A 21,397-nucleotide genomic window follows, 5' to 3' on the forward strand; every position below is an offset into this window, starting at 1 on the left:
GTAGCAGCTCTATTCCTTCAAGTCCTCAGGGTCTCAAACTCCTTCTAGCTTACTTCTTAATCATCCCTATGATGTGGTCCTTACCTCACAGTCTAAGAAGGCAGCAAGAGCTCCAGCTCTCACACCACATTTCAAGCAGTAGGATAGAAAGAGTGACAATGAGGAAGGGATGCAAAGGCCATATACCAGCTGTCCTTTAAGAAAGGTTGCTAGAAGCTACCATGCTTTAATTCTGCTTGTAACTCATTGGCCTGAACTTATTCATGTGGCCACAGAAGATGCAGTTCACTGCAGAAAATGCTGAAAAATAAAGCCTTCATTCTGGGCGACCATGTTTCTTAGTCAGCTTGGGCTGACTATAGGCTTAAACAACAGACACTTACTTCTCACCGTTCTGGAGGCCTAGGAAGTCCAAGATCAAGGTGCCAGCTGTTTCCATTTCTGGTGAGGGCTCTCTTCCTGGCTTGTAGATTTTGAGCTTCTTGCTGCATGCCTTTCCTGGGTGTGCAGGTGTGAGAGGAGAAAGGGAAAGAATGGTCTTGATCGGAGAGAAAGAGCATGATCAGCTCATTCTTTACCCTTGAGTCTCACTCCGGTTCTGATGAAGTGGACAACATAATTGTAATTTGGATAATGGGTACTATTTCCTTATGTGCATCTGAAATAATAAATTATGTATTTATATGTGGACTTGGATTCTTTCACTGTTTCCAGACAACGAGAATGCCTTTCATCTTTTGTGACATGTTCCCAAAAGTTATGACAATAAAATTCTCACTTTTATATCTCTCAGAGAAGATGAGATGTTTTTACAATTGTTTTCACAATTCTCTATCTTAGGAAATGGGCTTTCTAAGATCTCACTGTGTGTTGTTCTGCATCCAACATGCAGCCAGATGACCCACGGCCTTACAAATAAGGCAGTATGCTGGTTTCATCCCCTGTTCTGCAAGCTAAGGATCAACAGCTATGACATACATTTGCACATTCATGTTTCAACTCAGGCCCCAAAGCATCACTGCAGAATTCACACATTATTAATTTCCTAAAACCTAAACACATAACAAATTCCAGTGAGAGAAACAGTGCAGGTGCCAGTGGAAAGATACAGGCCGTCGTGACACAGACAGGGATGCATGACCAACACTCCGTAGCTAAAGTAGCCAGAGTTCTCAGAAAACCTGCGTACAACTAAGAACTGCCTTCCCTCACAACTCTGTCAGCCCTTTGAGGGACAAACTGCCTCTTTGCAGCTGATCAGTGCACTCAAGGACAAACAGACCATCTGGAGGTTGTTTTTTTTTTCAGATGGAGTTTCACTCTTGTTGCCCAAGCTGGAGTGCAATGGCACGATCTCGGCTCGCTGAAACCTTGACCTCCTGGGTTCAAGAGATTCTCCTGCCTTAGTCTCCCGAGTAGCTGCAATTACAGGCACATGCCACCACGCCCGGCTAATTTTAGTAGAGACAGGGTTTCTCCATGTTGGTCAGGCTGGTCTCGAACTCCTGACCTCAGGTGATCCGCCCACCTCGGCCTCCCAAAGTGCTGTGATTACAGGCATGAGCCACTGTGCCCGGCCAGGTTTTGTTTTCATATACTCTGCCTTTACCTTTGTCCAAGGAGATGATCTGTGAAACCCTTGTCTTCTCCGTACAGAAGTAAATCTTCAGCTGTACTCTAACTAAATGCCTGAGTTGCTTTCCTCCTCATAATGTTGCTATTGTAATAGCATAAAAAACACTTTGGAACAGAATCGATTTCACCACTAGTAAAACACTGGCATTCCTCCACTTCAGCAACCCTCACAAATAGTCTTCAAAGTGCACATTATGGCTCAACTGAATCTTCTGGTAGAAAATCCCGTTACAAGAGACAGCTGGGCCTGAGGCTTTAATTAACCCCATTTCACCAAACTCACTGGGTAAGGGTGCTACAGGAACTACCAAGTGGTGGTTTTTGCTTGGATCACACAACTATCATCTGCACAAACCACTCTCATATTTTTTATCACTGTGACAGTTAACCTGAACGATACAACTCCAGCAAAAACCCTGCAACATTAGGCCAGACAGCCACAGGCCCACATAATACACATGGTGGTACAAATCAACACCATCCATTTCAAAATACTGAGGATTGAGAAGAGGTTGACTCATCCCACAGGTGCTGAATGTCTGTAGTTATGGTCCACCAGCCTTACTAAGGGCTCCTATTCTATCTAGATTTACAATCCAGATTTAGTTTTAAAAGTCCCTAACCCTAAAGTACCTCCCTGATCTCTCCCAAATCCTCACCGCTAAGGGAACACAAAGTTCTCACCAAAAGTTTCCAGTGACTTCACCTTCCTGGACTGTAACAGGGATACTTGGGGGGCCAACCTCTGTTTCTCTTGGATGATCACAGGTTTTAATGCCCAAGTGACAGGCCCTGGAAAGTGCTGGGCCCTCCAAAATTCTTCTGTGGGTTGACCACACCTGGGATTTGACCTGTGGGGCAGGCAGACACTATGTTGCAACTGTAGGTGGGAGACAATAGCCCTGGCCCTACGTGCATCTGAGCTGGGGGACCCTGGGGCATGAGCGCCGACAGCATCCTGCCCCTGCTTTTTACAGGAGCCGTTGATACACCTTGCTCATGTGTTCTGTTTTTAACCATTCTGAACTGAATGAAATTTAAGAAGTTTTTAATAGCCACCATCATCCTTGTTTAAATTAGTTTAAGGAAGTAGCTTTATAGTTTCATAGGATTTTTTTTTTTAACTCAGAGGAGATCATGCATAAAAACATTTTTTTTTTTTAAAGAATAACAGGATTTCAGATACATAATGAGAAAGTCACCTTATTTTCTGGCTAAAATTTTCAGACAGTTTAAAGGAAAACTTTCCATTTTGTGGGTTACATTGGAAACTGAGGCTTGGGAGGTTATCAGGTCGCCAGGGTCTTTTGTTTTGTTTGTTTGCTTGATTCTACACAGAGATTAGTCATAGGAAGAAACTTAATTTTGTTTGTTTGTTTGTTTTTTGTTTTGTTTTGTTTGAGACGGAGTCTCGCTCTATCGCCCAGGCTGGAATGCAGTGGTGCAATCTCGGCTCACTGAAAGCTCCGCCTCCCGGGTTCACGCCATTCTCCTGCCTCAGCCTCCGAAGTAGCTGGGACTACAGACGCCCACAACCGCGCCCGGCTAATTTTTTTTTGTATTTTTAGTAGAGACGGGGTTTCACCGTGTTAGTCAGGAGGGTCTCGATCTCCTGGCCTCGTGATCCCCCGCCTTGACCTCCCAAAGTGGAAACTTAATTTTTTAAATAATTTTTCATCTTCCTAAATTTCGTAGTCTGGTTACATTGACATCTGGGGCCAAAGTAGACAGTCCAAGGCATGTAGGCTGCGCTGCTCCCCAAGACTTGGGCGCCTTCTTCTTTCTTCCTGCTCCACCCTCCCCTATAGTGTTGTCCTCATGCAGATGATTAAATCCAGCTCACCACTTCCCTTCAAACTGACCAGCCCAAAGAAAGGGGGACAGGGAAAGAATGGATAGTTTTTCCTGAGGACTTGACTTGGAAGTTGAATGCATTGTTTTTGCAAACATCTCATTACCCAGAAGTTAGTCATGTGGCCGTACCCAGATGCAAAGGATTGCAGGACATATCATGTCTATCTGTGAGGTCATGTGCTCAGCTAAAATGTAGAGGATTTTATTCGTGAAATGAGGAAGTGAAAAATGGATATTGAAAGATTAGTGGTCTCTGCCACAGTGACATTTGTTTCATGGATGATTGGTGGATCATGGCTAGTGGTTAACTTGGTGATTGGGAGAGCTTAGGGGAAGAGGTATGATCAGTTTTGGGGGAATTGATTACTTTGGAGGATGTAATGGTTTCTAGGGGTTTAATTAGGTTTAGGGCTGTGTGTTAGTCCATTTTTCATTGCCATAAAGGAATATCTGAGACTAGGTAATCTATTTTCAAAAGAGATTTATTTGCGTCGTGGTTCTGCAGGCTGTACAAGCTTGGTACCAGCATCTGCTCAGCTTCTGGTGAGGCCTCAGGAAGTTTCCACTCATGGCAGAAGACAAAGAGGGACAGGCATGTCACATGGCAGGACAGGGAGTGAGAGAGAGGGCATGGAGATGTCAGGCTCTTTAAACCAGCTCTCACGTGAACTGACACAGCGAGAACTCACTCATTGCCATGGGGATGGCACTAAGCCATTCAAAAAGGATATGCTCCCATGACCCAAACACTTCCCACTAGGCCCCACCTCCAACACTGGTGATCACATTTCAACCTGAAATTTGGAAAGGACAAAACATCTAAACCATATCAGGATGATTAGGCTTGAGGAGGGAACGACTGTTGAGTCTGGATTGAAAGTGATTGTATTAATATGTAGTGAGGCTGACTAAATTACATGATTATATTAGAATTTAAATAATATATATAACTCCTGGATTAATATCAAAATACAACAGAAAAGGTTCAGCTATAGTAAATTTGGTGATTTTGAGATACGACTTTTTGCTTTGCCAAATACTAAAACTTCTATGTAGAAGTTAGTTAAGTATAACAAATTAGTTTTTTTTTTTAATAAAAGTGTCTAATTCTCCTCCTTCTCCCTGTGCACTATACTGCAGGGTAAATGTTCATTCCATTTAAGGCCCATTTGGTCTCCTGGAAAGCTGGCCACAAATAGCTTTCAATAGCACCTCTGGGCATACACCAAAGAAGTAAATCTGACTCTCAGTAAAATCTTGTAGCTTGCCAATATTTTCACCAGTTAGGAATTATAGGAATTCAGCCATAGAATTTGAAAATAAATTGAAGTCTCCTTTTAGCCATTTTTTGTTTTTAGTAGAGACTAAGACCCCATTCATTGCCAAACGTTTTCATAGGCATGAATGCTTGTGTTTGATCCAGGAATAATAAATGATTGACTGTTACCCAGCAGCAGGGTGGGGTGGGATTCCTGGCACTTTTTTTTTTTTTAAGCAAAGGAAAAAACAACTGAGCAGACATTTGCTCTTTCAACAGCATTTTGTGAAAATGTAGATTAAAGAGACTAGCTTTTTAAAATTATTTCCATAATTACAAATGTGACTGTGGAAAGTCAAGGGCAACGCTGTTTTAAGTCAATATGAGTTATCTGACCTAGACGTCGCCATTAGGGCTGTCAGCTAACAAGGCATCTTTAGTTTGCTAACTTTTTTATCTTAATGAATTCTGAATTCAAGTGTTTTCTTTTTAAATATAAATATTTGCTTTTGCTAAAGGTGAGTTGAAATTCTTGAGTGTTGAGTATGTACAGAAAAGATGAGTTTCACTGCCAGTAACTGGGAAATCCATGGCTGGAATTTAAAAACAGCCAACATATTATACATCATTACATTTCATTGTACACATTCCTATAATATAGAATACAATTTAAAATTATTTTTGAATGAAATATTGATTCTAGGAATCACAAGAGAAAAGTTTGCCTCATTTAAGAAGTGCTCTAAACTAATAGCTCTCAAACATTTTGCCCTGCAGGTTAGCAAAAATGAAAGGACTAGTCAGACCTGATATTGCTAAGTGTATAAGAAAATAAGTAGAGTTATGCGTTGTTAGGCCGAGATACATTCTGAGAAATGTGTCATTAGACGATTTCATCATTGTGGGAATATCACAGACTGGACTTGCACAAACCTAGCCCAATATACACCTAAGCTATATAGTATGGCCTATGGCTGCTAAGCTAGAAACCTGACCAGCATGTTACTGTACTGGACACTGTAGGCAATTGTCACACAATGGTAAGTATTTGTGTATCTAAACATAGAAAAGGAGCAGTAAAAATATGGAATCATAAACTATGGACCATTGTCATATATGCAGACCACACATCATTGGCCAAAACATACATACTGATCAAAATATCATTGTGCAGTGCATGACTATACACAATATTTGGTGCTAATTTAAACTGGGCCAATTTTTAAAATATAATGCTATAATGTTAGATAGATACACAAGAAAAGCAGGCTGAATAAGGAAAACTCAACCATATTCCAAGAAAGAAAACTAAGAGCCTAAAGGCCAAATAGTCCTCAGTTTTACAAGTTGAATCACCATGCATTTAATATATTTTTTAAATTTTTATTATTTATTTATGTATTGGGGTGTGTGTGTGTGTGTGTGTGTGTGTGTGTGTGTGTGTGTTTCTTTTCTTTTTTTTTTTTTTTTTTTTTTTTTTGAGACGGAGTCTCACGCTGTTGCCCAGGCTGGAGTGCAGTGGCGCGATCTCGGCTCACTGCAAGCTCTGCCTCCTGGGTTCACGCCATTCTCCTGCCTCAGCCTCCTGAGTAGCTAGGACTACAGGCGCCCGCCACCGCGCCCGGCTAATTTTTTGTATTTTTAGTAGAGACGGGGTTTCACTGTGGTCTCGATCTCCTGACCTTGTGATCCGCCCACCTCGGCCTCCCAAAGTGCTGGGATTACAGGCTTGAGCCACCGCGCCCGGCCCTTTTCTTTTCTTTTCTTTTTTTGAGACAGAGTCTCGCTCTGTCTCCCAAGCTGGAGTGCAATGGCGCAATCTCGGCTCACTGCAACCTCCGCCACCCGGGTTCAAGTGATTCTCCCGCCTCAGCCTCCCAAGTAGCTGGGATTACAAGTACTCGCCATCATGCCTGGCTAATTTTTTTTTTTTTTTTTTTTTTTTTTTTGAGACTGAGTCTGGCTCTGTCGCCCAGGCTGGAGTGCAGTGGCCGGATCTCAGCTCACTGCAAGCTCCGCCTCCCGGGTTCCCGCCATTCTCCTGCCTCAGCCTCCCGAGTAGCTGGGACTACAGGCGCCGCCACCACGCCCGGCTAATTTTTTTTTTGTATTTTTAGTGGAGACGGGGTTTCATTGTGTTGGCCAGGATGGTCTCGATCTCCTGACCTCATGATCCGCCCGTCTCGGCCTCCCAAAGTGCTGGGATTACAGGCTTGAGCCACCGCGCCCGGCCATGCCTGGCTAATTTTTTGTATTTTTGTAGAGACGGGGTTTCATCATGTTGGCCAGGCTGGTCTCGAATTCCTGACCTTGTGATCCGCCCACCTCAGCTTCCCAAAGTGCTGGGATTACAGGCGTGAGCCACCACGCCCAGCCAAACAATACTTAGTATAAGCATGTCTATATACTTTGTGTCATAGCTATACTTTAAAAAGTATTCATCGTTTATCTGAAATTCAGATTTTACTAAGCATCCTGTGTTTTCTCTGGCAACTCTAATTTAACATAAAACAATAATGATAACAAGATAGGAAAGTTTTATCTTAGATTGGTGGTAAAATTCCTGCCCCAAATCTCCTCTTTCACATTGTCCTTTACCCAGGGTATGATTTTCCAACTTTTGTCCTAGAAATTCCCTGGCTAATCTTGTTACTTTATCCTTATCCTTAGATCCATCTTACAATGTCCTCCAGTATCTCTTATTCATTTTTTTCTTTCTTTTTCAGTCATAAATCTTTTCATTTTCAAGTTGCTGTTAATAGTTCCAGGTACATAAAAAATACAATCAAATAAAAAAACTATACAGGAATTTAGATACCAACTTGATAGTTAATTATACTACAGACTCATTGTGAAATGTTTTGGGGCATAAGAATGGTATTGTGGTTATGTTTTTAGTAAAAGCCTTTATCTTTTAGATACATCCTGAAATATTTGCAAATTAAATTATACTCCTGGAATTAGCTTTATAAGGTAGGGGATGGAGTGGATGGAAGTATAGATAAAGCGAGTTTATTGAAGCTGGAGAACGGGTATCTGGGAGCCCATTATACTATTCTCTGTGTTTTTATGTGTCTTTGAAATTTTCCATAATAATAATTTTTAAATAATTTTTTTAAAAATAAATTTTTAATAATTTTTAAAGTAAAAATTATTATATGTATACGATGGAATGTTATTCAGCCTTGAAAGGTAGAAAATTCTGACATATGCTACAACATGGATGAACCTTGAGGATTTTATGCTAAGTGAAATAAGCCAGGCACAAAACAGCAAATACTGTATGATTCCACCTATATGAGGTACCTGGAGTTTTCAAAATCATAGGAACAGAAAGTAGAATGGTGGTTACCAGGGGCTAGGGGGAGAGGGAAGTGAGGAATTATTACAGTATTTGGTTGATACAGAGTTTCACTTTGGGAAGATGAAGAAAGTTCTGGAGATAGGTAGTGGTGATGGCTGCACAACAGTGTGAATGGACTTAATGCCACTGAGTTATACACTGAAAGATGGTTAAGATGGTAAATGCTGCATTATGTATATTTTACCATGGTGAAAAAATATATCAATTTAATTTTATAAATAAAAAGTACTACTTTTATTATGGATAGCACAAATAAAAATGAAAAATAGCAATAAAATCTGAATACAGAGGATTAGAAACTAACTTTTATTCTTGAAGAAAAAGTACATATTCTTTTCAAAAATAAAAAAATAAAAAAATAAAAATAAAAAAAAAGCTTATCCTTAGTCTTCCCTGATGGCAATTTTAGCTTTCTATTTATTTATTTATTTATTTATTTATTTTTGAGACATAGTTTTACTCTGTCACCCAGGCTGGAAGCACTGGCATGATCATGGCTCACTGCAGCCTCCACCTCCTGGGCTCAAGTGATCCTCCCACCTTAGCCTCCCAAGTAGCTAGGACAACAGGCATGCATCACCACACCTAGCTGATTTTTTTTTTTTTTTTTTTTTTTTGAAACAGAATTTCACTCTTGTTGCCCAGGCTGGACTGCAATGGCGCGATCTTGGCTCACCACAACTTCCGCCTCCTGGGTTCAAGTGATTCTCCTGCCTCAGCCTCCCAAGTAGCTGGGATTACAGGCATGTGCCCCTATACCCAGCTAATTTTGTATTTTTAGTAGAGACGGGGTTTCTCCATGTTGGTCAGGCTGGTCTCAAACTCCCAACCTCAGGTGATCCGCCCACCTCAGCCTGCCAAAGTGCTGGGACTACAGACGTGACCCACCACACCTAGCCCTTTTTTTTTTTTTTTTTTGGTAGAGACAAGGTCTTCCTATTTTGCTCAGGCTCATTTTGAACTCCTGGCCTTAAGCAATTCTCCTGCCTTGGCCTCCCAAAGTGCTGGGATTATGGGCATGAGCCACCGTATCCCATCTTTAAGGTTTTTTGTTTGTTTGTTTGTTTGTTTGTTTGTTTTGAGATGGAGTCTCGCTCCGTGGTCCAGGCTGGAGTGCAGTGGCACAATCTCGGCTCACTGCAAGCTCTGCCTCCCAGGTTCACACCATTCTCCTGCCTTAGCCTCCCCAGTAGCTGGGACTACAGGCGCCCGCCACCACATCCAGCTAATTTTTTTGTACTTTTAGTAGAGACGGGGTTTCACCGTGTTAGCCAGGATGGTCTCGATCTCCTGACCTTGTGATCTGCCCACCTCGGCCTCCCCAAGTGCTAGGATTACAGTTGTGAGCCACCAAGCCTGGCCTAAGTTTCCTTTTAAATGTATTTTGTCTTTGAATTTACATAATAAAAAGAAAATAGAAAATGAATAAAGATTATCATAGAAAATACAGCAAACACTACCATCAGACAACTTTTATTTGAACAGTTCAAGTGTGACAATTTCTGTAAGCCCACACGTCCTCCTGTTCCTAAGAACCAGATCACAAAAGCGGGCTGTGATTTTAGCAGGGCGCCCTCCACAGCACATTCCAGTTGGTTTTCTACACTCATCTGGCATCCTAGGGACCATTGCATGTAATTCCAGCCCCTTTGGCCAAATCCCAGAAGCTTTCCCGCAGAAAACAAAACCAGAAAGAGCATAAATTGACAGAGCAGCCACCCTTCAGCAATTCTAAGACAATCTAGGCTCGAAGTGCCCTAGGTGGGCTCATAAACATTAGACATGTCATGTTTACATTCACTGTTTTTTCTTTTCTATTGCCTTGAAAAATAACTGGCAATACTTGGTTACTTCTAAAATGTCAAACCCCATAGAAGTAACCTAATTCTTGCACTGTTTCCCATGCACCAACCCACCACATATATCTCTAACCCAAAGCAAGCACCATGGGCTAAGAACTGAGGATTCTATGGGTCCTCTGATCTGGGCCTCCCCGGGTACCAACCTTCCAGGGACCTCACCCTTATATAGTGACCATATAACACTATACTGACAGCCAACCCCTTCTGCATTCATATACCTAAGGCAAATTGTCTGGTCAATGAGCTACACATAGCACTATATGTAGCAGGCAAGACCCTGACTCGATGGGGCTGTAGCCAAGAAAAGAAGGTGGACACTGAAGACATAAGTAACTGTCAGTGTGACGAGTCCCATGAAGGAGTGTAGAGATCACTTTAGAAGCTTAGCATAGGCTATGTACTCTAGCCTGGGGTGGCAGCGGTCAGGGAAGGCTTCTCTGACAAGACACAGAATAAGGGGATCAAAGTTACAGCTCATCGTGGAGAGGAATCTTTCAGTGTAATGGCCTGACTCAGAAGGTGTCCAGACAGAAGACAGAGCACACGTGGGGGATGCTGAGGAGGACATTTCCTGCCCTAGGTGGATTGGAAGGATGTAGAGGAGAAAAGTCATCAAGAGCACAGGCTCAGGGAACAAACAGCCCTCAGGTCCCTTTCACCTTTGTCACTTACTAGCCACAGAAACAGACAAGTTGCTAGACCTCAACATTATGCACAGTTTTAAACATACATAAAAATAGAATAATTTGACTAACAACCACATTCTATTCATCACTCAGCAATGACCAACTCATAGCCAATCTTCTTCCATTTATAACCTTATCCAGCTTCTACAACTCCATCATTATTTTGAGGCAAATGGCAGACACTGCATCATTATACCCATAAATATTTTATTATACCCATTAAAAAGGTATTTCTAGAAGATAATGACTTCTTTTAATATATTGCACAATACTATTACCAAGTGTAAATGTTAGTAGTGTCTTATTGTCATCAAATACCTAGTCATTTCTAAATTTGAAAATTATAATTGTCTCATAACGTCCTAATGTTTTCTCTCTCTCTTAATGGTATATTTGTTTGAATTAAGATCTAAATAAGGTCCTCTCATTGCATTTGGTGCTTTGCCTCTTTAAGCCTTAATTTCCTCATCTAACTGAAACCTCTCACCATACCCTTAATTTCAGAAGGGTAAGGCAGTAAAGACCATAACTAGAGAAGAGTGTCTGTCTGAGGATTAGCTAGGTAGTCACTTGCAAGAAGTTCAAGGATTCTTTCCTTGGGTTCCAGTTGCCTGTTGCAATGTCCATAGCATCCACCATAGAGGAAGGATTGGGGGTGGGTCCTGTGCCCTATTGATGTTGCCCCTTATGTTCCTCAAAGGTCTTGGCAACCTTTGTTCTCAACCCTGGCTGGTGCCCAAGCAGTTGCCCCTCTTTCAGTCTACCTGGGAACCTCTTGACTCTAGCCTTCTTCCTTCACTACTAAGCTCCAGCCCTAAGCCTTGTGGGCTCTTTAAACTCTCCCCCCAACTCACCTTTTCCCAATGGGGCCTTCTCCTTCTCCCATGCATCTGTCCATGGTGGTCAGTCACTGGGTTCCATCTTGTTTTCTCCTGAATGGAGCCAGAGATGATTTCAAATAGGTGAACATGAAGGAGGAGATGAAAGAAAACAACCCAAGCCTCAAGCACCCAGAGACATTCAGACTCTTAGCACAGCCCCAGTGATTGTCTCATAGTACGTCACTTAGATTTACACTATTATGCCCCCAGCATCTCTGTCTCTCTCTGAGCTTTGAGTTGTCTTACAGAAGGCAAACTTCTGTTATCCAAGCTTGGTGTGAATCTCACTCATCCCAAAAGCAGGAGTTGGTGTGCGTCAGGCCCTACAAAAGGGAAATCCTGCCACATAACAATGAATTTAATAACTCCACTACACAGGTAGATATTGGTGGAATTCGTGAATAAAATGAGTAAAAGGCATCAATCCTGACACTTGTGAATTTTCACTAAATATAACTATAAAACAAGTATTATTATCAGGTGATCGCTGAGGTCTCTCCCATCTAACTACCAAGCCCTAAGGCACAAAGGAGTCAAGACTGGGCTCACATGTCATGGACACTGGAAGACTCACCTCCTAGGGGACCCTGGACACGAGCCCAAAGAAGCTGTGAACTTTGCTCCCCTTCAGTTTCCTTCCTGGACTAACTGTGCTCTTCAGGAAGCAGGACATCCTGGAACTCTGGGGCGGACACTTCACATTCCAAACTTTGAACTGAGTCTGTGATCAGCCCCTTGACTGACATAACCACTGAATCTTTTCACCAACCCCAAGGGGGAGACAGGGCAGGATTCCTGTTCACATTTTGCAGGTGAGAAATCTGAGGCTTAGAGAAAGAATGGCATTCCCTCTGCTCAAAGCGGGAAGGAAGGCAAACCAGGACTGCAGGCCCAAATCCCAGGCCAAATCTAGTTCTATTTTCCGGTTTCTTTTTCATGGTCTTCAACCCAAATGCTGGATTTTTTTCAGAATACTAAATGATACATGCCCATGATAGGAAGATTGGACAAAATATAAGAAGGAATTCCATCCCCTGTGGTTAATAGCTCTAAACATTTTGAAGTCATTTACCTCTGTCTGGTCATTTTTATACATGTGTATTTTTATGTAATTGAGATCATATTATATGTGCACATTTATATCTTATGATTCATTTAATTTTCTATCATAACTATACCTACCATGTTACTAAAAACTTGTTGCCATCATTTTAATGTGTGAATAATTTTCCATTTTATCAATATGCCATAATTTTTTTTTTTTTTTTGAGATAGAGTCTTCCTCTGTCGCCCAGGCTGGAGTACAGTGATGCGATCTCGGCTCATTGCAACTTCTGCCTCCTCGTTTCAAGCAATTCTTCTGCCTCAGCCTCCCGAGTAGCTGGGATTACAGGCACCTGCCACCATGCCTGGCTAATTTTTTGTATTTTTTAGTAGAGACAGGGTTTCGCCATGTTAGCCAGGCTGGTCTTGAACTCCTGACCTCAGGCGATCCGCTTGCCTTGGCCTCCCAAAGTGCTGGGATTACAGGCGTGAGCCACTACGCCCATCCTATGCCATAATTATTGATTCTACCATTTATTGGTGGTTACTCTGTTTCCAATGTTTGTTTTACAAATAATGATGAGATGAACATTTTTGTTGAGAAAATGATCCAGTCTTTGATTATTTCCTTAGGGTTGAATTCTAGAAAGAGACTGTTGGCTCAACAGGTATCTGTACCACAAAGCTCTTACCAGTGGATCCTCAAGGAAAGCTCTATCATGTTGATACAGCTGTCATTCAGAAACAAAGTGACTTCTAAATAAGCTAAGTAAATTCAATAGAAAATCATATTCTTTAACTTTTCAAAATATACTTTCTGTATTTTGAAATGTATTGGTCTAATGTCTGATAGTTTCAGTAGATGTAGAATTTAATAAATATTCCAGATGAAATGTAGTGAAGACATTAGGAGATCATGCTAAATTTCTAGGTGCCATTAGAATAAGTTAAATGGCTTCTATTGTATCTAAGCTGACCAGGCAGCAGAGATCCACAAGGATGGGTCTCATAGCAACTTTGCCAGCCCTAACCCATCCTTCTTAAGTTCAGACTTGAATAACCACCTGCCTATCTGACATCTGTAATTGGATGTGTCATAGAATCTTCCAATTTAATTTAATATTAATCCAAAACATTTACTCTTAGTTTCTCAAGTCTCCTCTTCTAATGTATTCCTTCCCAATTTTTCCCATGGAAGTAAATAAAAGCATCACCACTCACCTAGCTGCTCAGGACAAAACTCTGCGGAGCATTCTACATTCCCCCATTTTCTACATGTAATGCATCAGGTAGTCCTTTAACATATATCCTAACTGGGCTGGGCACGGTGGCTCACGCCTGTAATCCCAACACTTTGGGAGGCCAAGGGGAGAGGATGACCTGAGATTGGGAGTTCGAGACCAGCCTGACCAACATGGAGAAACTCCATTTCTACTAAAAAAATACAAAATTAGTGGAACACAGTGGCACATACCTGTAATCCCAGCTACTCAGGAGGCTGAGGTAGGAGAATTGCTTGAATCCAGGAGGCACAGGTTGTGGTGAGCCAAGATCCTGCCATTGCACTCCAGCCTGGGCGACAAGAGTGAAACTCCATCTCAAATATATATATCTCCAAATTGAACTCATTCGGTCAGTGTACCTGCTTCCCTACAGGCCAGACTTCACATTTCATGGCATGTCTCTCCCCAGCTCAAAACCTTCCAGTGGTGTCCCATCACACTTGAGAATCAAATCCATACTCTCATATAATCTGCATCCTGTCCACCTCTTGAAATTATCTCCCACCCACTCACCCCACCTTCCCTGCCCTCCAGCCACACTGATGTCACTGCTGATTCTCAAATAGCCAAGCTCCTTTCTGCCACAAGACTTGGAATGTGCTTCCTCCAGTTCGTCACACTGTGGCGATCCTTCACATTGCCCAATTCTCTGCATGAGGGCTCCTTCTCATGTCCCTAAGATCGACATCCTCCCATTGCTTCCCAGCTCCTACTGTTTTATTCTTCCCCATAACACTCATTACCCCCGACAATCTATTTATTTATTTGTTTATTGACTAACGCCCCATTAGAATGTTCATTCCATGGGGGAAGGGGCTCCATCTGTTGTATTCGTACCTAACACCCAGTGCCCAGCAGCACAGAGCACAGTTCTGTGCTTAACACATAATCATGCTCAGCAAATATTTTGTGAATAAATGAATGAGGTAGAAAGCCTTCACTATGAAGAATGTGCATTACATTCACTTTGGCTTATCACAGAGAAGGACAATGAGAAGGTCATTCTCTGCTACTTGAACTACCATTAAGGGGAAGTAAACTATAAGGGCCTTGTAAAGCATAAGTCTCTAGACAAATGGAAATTACTATCATTACATTAATGTGGTGGCATGCTAGATGCTCTGTGCTCTGTAAAAATGGACAGGACCAGGCCAGGAGTGGTGGCTCCCGCCTGTAATTCAGAACTTTGGGAGGCCGAGGCAGGAGGATCACGAAGTCAAGAGATCGAGACCATCCTGGCCAACATGGTGAAACCCTGTCTCTACTAAAAGTACAAAAATACAAAAATTAGCCAGGCATGGTGGCGTGAACCTGCAGTCCCAGCTAGTTGGGAGGCTGACCTCTGGAGGCGAAGGTTGCAGTGAGCCAAAATCGTGCTACTACACTCCAGCCTGACCACAGAGGGAGACTCCATCTCAAAAAAAAAAAAAGAAAAAGAAAAAAAAAAAAGGACAGGACCCAGTCTCTGCTCACGTGGATAAAGACATCAGACAGTTTAGATGCTCACAGAAGGCTTTTACCAGAGAAATAGTTCGTTGTAGGTACACTAAATTTCTGAGAATATTGGAGGATTATTTAAAGAGAGTGTTTAGAAAGGTCATCATTGCCATTTTGAGAATAGAACTTTGAAAATTAGTTTTGTTTTTAAATGCAGATAGAAAATTCATGTCTATCAAAAAGTATCTATATGTGCCTAAACTGAATACTTAGTCAATAAAGTTTAAGTTACTGTAAGCAAGTGGATCACATTACTGGTTTCTCTGATTTGTACCGTGAAATTATCTAGTTGCTATAAGTACACAAGAATGGCATCTAGTAGACACTCGAATGAACTACAAATCCTTGGAAGGTCAATTCAGACAAGCAAGTGTCATCTCGTCCATATTACCATATGGTTACCAGACTTCCGGATCTTACAGCCAGTGTAAATTTTAATGGAATTATATAGGATTGCCAAGATTTTATCTTGTCTAATTAGGATGTTAAACAATAATAGCTAATACCACCTACTACTAAAAAAAAGACATTATAACACCTCCTGAAATAGAAAGAACACAATCCTGGAATAAACAAAATGTACTTCAAATTGCAAATATTTAATTTTATTTTAAAAATGTACCACATTGCCTTTTTTTCTCATTTAGAAAATGAGTCCTGGATTTTTTTTTTTTTTTTTTTTTTTGAGACAGCATATTGCTCTGTCACCCAGGCTGGAGTGCAGTGGCACAGTCACAGCTCACTGCAACCTTGACCTCCTGGGCTCAATTGATTCTCCTGCCTCAGCCTTCCAAGTAGCTGGGACCACACGTACACACCATCATGCCTTGCTAATTTTTAAATTATTTGTGGAGACAGGGTCTCCCTATGTTGCCCAGGCTGGTAACTCCTGGGCTCAAGAGATCCTCCCACCTCAGCCTCCCAAAGTGCTGGGATTATAGGCATGAGCCACCGTGCCTAGCTGAGACCTGGAAAAATTTTATAGACAGGTAGGTACCAATACATAGGCTGGTATATGGGAACTGCTGCTCAGTTAATGATTCCTTCTGCATCCTTTGATTGAATATTCCCAGCAGTGGAGAGGTGCTATCAAAAAGCTACCTCCTTCCAGTTCTGATGGATAGGAGGTTTCTCTTTAATGTAGGGTAAAGTTGGCAGCCTCCACCTTTTGGTTCTGGTTTTGACCTAGAGCCCTCCATGAAGAAGGCTAAATCTTTTTTATTTACATGTGTGAAAGCAGCTCTCAAACCCAATCCCAACTCCTATAAGTTCTTCCTAGACTGAATCCCCAGTTACTTCAGCCAGTTCCTAAACCATTCACTGGCAGAGCAGTAAGGTACATGTTCTAGCCTTTGAGTGGTCTGGTTCCTACAAACTAAAGATCATAGGCATAGAGGGTGGGCGCAGTGGCTCAGACCTGTAATCCCAGCACTTCAGGAGGCCAAGGCAGGTGGATCGCTTGAGCTCAGGAGTTTGAGACCAGCCTGGGCAACATGGCAAAATTCTGTCTCTAGAAAAAATACAAAAATTAGCTGGGCACGATGGTGTGTGCCTGTAGTCCCAGCTACTCAGGAGGCTGAGGCGAGAGGATCGTTTGAGCCCAGGAGGCAGAGGTTGCAGTGAGCCGAGATTTCACCACTGCATTCCAGCCTGGGCGACGAGAGTGAAACCCAGTCTCGAAAAGAAAAGATCATAGTCATTTGTGAAAAGACCTTTGAATATTAAAAATCTGAAAACTTCTTTTACCAACTTAGAGCAGTATAAAAGCTTACTTATTTATCAGCCTTCTTGGCAGCTGGGAAGACAGGCATGCATGAAACCACAGCCTCTTCTATTCCAAATGTATCATCCATTATCACTAGATGCAGTTGCCTCCCCCACACCCTCTGAGTCACTGGGTAATGCTACGGTCTTTCATTTTCACCTTCACTACAAACCTTTCAAGGATTCTTGCTAGTGGCCTTTGCTTTATCTCATTCTATGAAATAGAATGAGTATTCCAGTGAAGTGGGCAGAGAAGTTTGGCTTTACAGATAAAAGAGGGCTGAAGAAAGCAGAAACAGGGAACAAAAAGCAGATTGGTCATTTCAAAGCTGCTTTGCTTATAGGGTTAAAGCAGAGGGCACTTATTATTGTGCTGATTCAGGGTGATTGGAATCTCCTGTGTTTTTGGATAACTGCCTCATTTCAAAGTCCAGTTTGATGACTTGGCAGTTAGCACAGGTGACTCCGTTCTGGTTTGATCCGGTCTGCTGGGGCCAGTGTAGGAGGCTCGTCCAAAACAATGGCCTCTTCTAAACTATTTAACAGAATACAATGCATTGGTATGCTGTTTAATTTGTTTCAGCTCTGAGTGATAGAAAACCACATATCAATAGTGGTTTAAATAAGACTGTTTTGCTTTGGTATAAAAGCCTGGAAGAAGTCTGTATAGGACTGATATGGGCTCCCACAGTATCAGGAACCCAGGCCCCTTTTATCTTATTGTTCCCCCAAATGTGGCTTCTACTCCCAAGGCCACTCTGTTCCAATCTGACTTATGTGGCTCCAGCCATTATATCCACATTCTGGCCAGATGAAGGAGAAAAAACAAAGAAGAGTATTCCACCTCTATTTAAGGACATTTCCCAGAAGTCACACACCACTTCTATTGGCTATTCCTAGTTCCAAGAGGGCCTGTGTTGATGTTATTGTTGTTTTCTAATAAGGAAAAAGAGGAAAACTGAGGTTAGGAGGCAGGTAGCCCCCTGTGCACAGGGTCAGAGATAAAGTCAAATGATCACTGATGCAGCTCTGGTGATCAGCCCCTCTGAAAAATCACCAAACTTAACACCATATCCTAAGGACTCCAGACCTACAAGCCCCTAAAATGAAATCAATGAAAATGAGCAGTGGCCAAAATTGGGACCCGTGAGAATGTATCCAGTAGGATCATGATCAGTCAAGCAAATGGGTTTAACTTGGGTTCCCTGGATTTGTGTTTTGTTTTGCTTTGTTTGAGATGGAGTCTCCCTCTGTTGCCCAGGTTGGAGTACAGTGGCACAATCTTGACCCACAGCAACCTCCGCCTCCTGGGTTCAAGTGATTCTCCTGCCACAGCCTCCCGAGTAGCTAGGACTACAGGTGCGTGCCACCACGCCCAGCTAATTTTTGTCTTTTTAGTAGAGACAGGGTTTCACCATGTTGGCCAGGATGGTCTTGATCTCTTGACCTCATGATCCGCCTGCCTCTGCCTCCCAAAGTGCTGGGATTACAGGCGTGAGCCACCACGCCCGGCCGGATTTGTGTTTTTATGCAGGAATTCCTTCCCAGCATTTCTCGGAAATATTATGTTTTTCCAAATGTCAATTTCCGAGAAAAAGAAGATAGGTTTCTAGATAGGAACCTGGTAAAAGTGTTCTCGTGTGCTAATTAAAGCTTAGCAATCAACATATTGAACTAGATGTGACTAGTTCAAAGGAATCCACTGACACCAAATCAAAAGCGAGAGTAGAAAATACTGAGGCACCCATCGGAAAGTTAAGTTCTGAATGGAACTGGGGAGTAGAGGAGAGAAAAGGCCATCATCTAATCAGTCTTCCGAATGCTGTTGCCTGGGTAGAGGCAGTGCTGGGCTAGAGCTGGCTCAGGAAGAGCCAGTTGTGTGCCGCTCTTCCCAGCTCTCAGTGACATCACCTCAGTACCTGGGAGCAGTTATGCCTCCCCTCAGAATCTGGCAAACCCTACATATCAGGGCTTTTTTTTTTTTTCCAGGAGAGTCAGTTTACCAGCACACACTGGTTACAAGTGTGTGTTTGTGACCTAGTCTGCTTCTAATGGTAAGTCATTTTTGCAAATAAAACAAATATTTATAAGTTTGTACACATAGGATACTTATACAAGTCCTATGAGCAGTGTCGGAAAAAATAACAAATTTTGAAAGCAAAATAAGTCTTGAAATTGGCAAGTCCAACAAAGTGATTATGTGAACTTTATTAGTGAGTCTGAATGTTAGTTATTTGAACACTTCCCAATAATGATTGCTGGCATTTCCACGTGTTGAATATTCTCTATAGGCTAGAGTTCTTTGTAAATACTTTAACAGAAGAGATGCAAAAAGAAGACATTTTTGCTGTTGTAGAACACTCCAAAAGGAAATCAGAAATTGCTCTAAAATCTGAATTAGTAAGAGCAATATTGATCTCAATGGCAAAATCAAGACCAGAATAAGCAGACCAAAAAGTAAAAATAAAAATAAAGCATCATTTAAAAAGGAAATCAGCTTCTGTGAAGCAACATGTACCCTAATGGCTAACTTGAAGACTTTAGGGGCACACTCAACCAACATCAATGAAAAATGAATAAAAAAAAGTTTTCTACATTTAGAATATTTGTCACAAAACAAAGATCAAAACTATCAGATGGAGCAATTAAAGTTTTGTGTTTTAAAAGTTCATTTTAAAAATAATAACTTTTAACATTAAATGTTTGTGCTATTATTTTTCCATTTTAAGTGATTTTTATCTGGCATTTATTTTGCAATAAGTTTCCCTCCTTTTTAATGTGTTCTATAGCCAGTGCCTATATCAGGTGGAGATAATTTTTACGTTATTGAAATAATCTTGTCACAACATATTGGTTCATAATAATAAACCATAAGGAAAAAGTCTGAAACTTTTAGCATCAATTTGTCACTGACAATTATTAACTGTTTATTATTCTGGTCACTCATTATTTAAAAGCATGTAAATATAATGTTATAGAAAATATGAGCCAGGCACAGTGACTCACACCTGTAATCCCAACACTTTGAAAGGCTGAAGCGGGAAGATAGCTTGAGGCCAGGAGTTCAAAACCAGCCTGATCACATGGTAAGACCCTGTCTCTACAAAAGAAGAAAACAAAATAGCCAGGAGTACCCTAATGGCTAACATGAAGATGTTAGGGGCACACTCTATAGACATGTACCTATAGTCTCAGCTACTCGGGAGGCTGAGGAAGGAGGGTCACTTGAGCTCAGGAGTTCGAGGCTACAGTGAGCTATGATGGTGCTACTATACTCCAGCCTGGGTGACAGAGTAAGATCCTGTCTCAAACAAACAAACAAAAAAATGTAGCGTATAATTTCAGGAATGCTCATGAATTCCCAGAAATTTCAATTTCTCATTCCTGAATACTGAACAGAAGTATTAGTTGGGAATTTGGAAACATTATTCTGGAGCTTTCAAACCTTTTAAAGCAGCAGACCCCTTTCCTTTTTATCAAGCAAAATCTACCTGGGGAACAGAAGATATAAAAGAGGCAAAAAGGAGGCTCTGGCTGAAGGAGAGGGGAGAATAAGGTCCTGTGCTGAACTTCGCGACCGGTTTGTTGAGTGACTTGTGGTGGGTGCGTCACTTTTGCATCTCTAAGTCTCGGTTTCCTCATTTGTAAACTACGGTTAATTCAGCCTGCTCTACTGGGCCCCGAGCCTTGTTATGGGAGACAACTGAGAGATGCCTGGGAAAGAGCTTTGTAAACTTAGGACTCCTTGAAGGCCATTATGTGCCAGACAGATGTCAATGTCGCTATTCCGAAGCTCTGCACTGACCTCAGAGGGTTTGCAGCCTCACTGAGGAGAGGGGACGTCCACACACTGGATACAACCCTTGTTATAGGAGTCAGATGGGCAGAGCTGGGACTGGAGCCCTGAACTCCAGTGCCTCCTCCCGGCCGCTCTCCTGGGACCATCTCTCTGCCAGTGTTTGTCTCTTTTACAGGCTGGGGCTACAGGGTGTAAACAACACCTTGAGTTTAAAGTGCAGTCATTCTGTAAGTAGCCAGGATCAGGCTGTAAAACAGAAAATGTTATCCCTCACATAAAAATTATGGATTATGAAAAACGGAGTGTGAGTTTTGAGGAAGTTCAAAGTTCATTGAAATGGAGGCCAGAAAGTTATATTTTAGTCTGGAAGTGCCATAAAATGTAAAGGAATATGTCAGTTCCCCTTTCAGAACTTCAGCTCTCACCTCCGTAGAAGCCAGCGGGGCTTGAATGACTCCACTTTTCCACTC

General features: G+C 41.9%; 1 protein-coding gene across 1 annotated transcript in view; it reads right to left on the reverse strand.

Moving 5' to 3' along the window:
- Positions 1-12,257, reverse strand: part of LOC144334634 (olfactory receptor 13C7-like) — a 143,846-nt gene extending 131,589 nt beyond the window's left edge. The window contains exons 1-3 of the mRNA XM_077965780.1: positions 12,115-12,257; positions 11,514-11,591; positions 384-498 (exon numbers count right to left, since the gene is read on the reverse strand). Of these exons, the coding sequence (XP_077821906.1) occupies positions 384-439 (56 nt within the window). The 5' untranslated portion in view covers positions 440-498; positions 11,514-11,591; positions 12,115-12,257. The remainder of the gene's footprint in view (positions 1-383; positions 499-11,513; positions 11,592-12,114) is intronic.
- Positions 12,258-21,397: the final 9,140 nt, after the last annotated feature.

Source organism: Macaca mulatta, chromosome 15, assembly GCF_049350105.2.
Source record: "Macaca mulatta isolate MMU2019108-1 chromosome 15, T2T-MMU8v2.0, whole genome shotgun sequence".
Classification (NCBI taxonomy): domain Eukaryota; kingdom Metazoa; phylum Chordata; class Mammalia; order Primates; family Cercopithecidae; genus Macaca; species Macaca mulatta.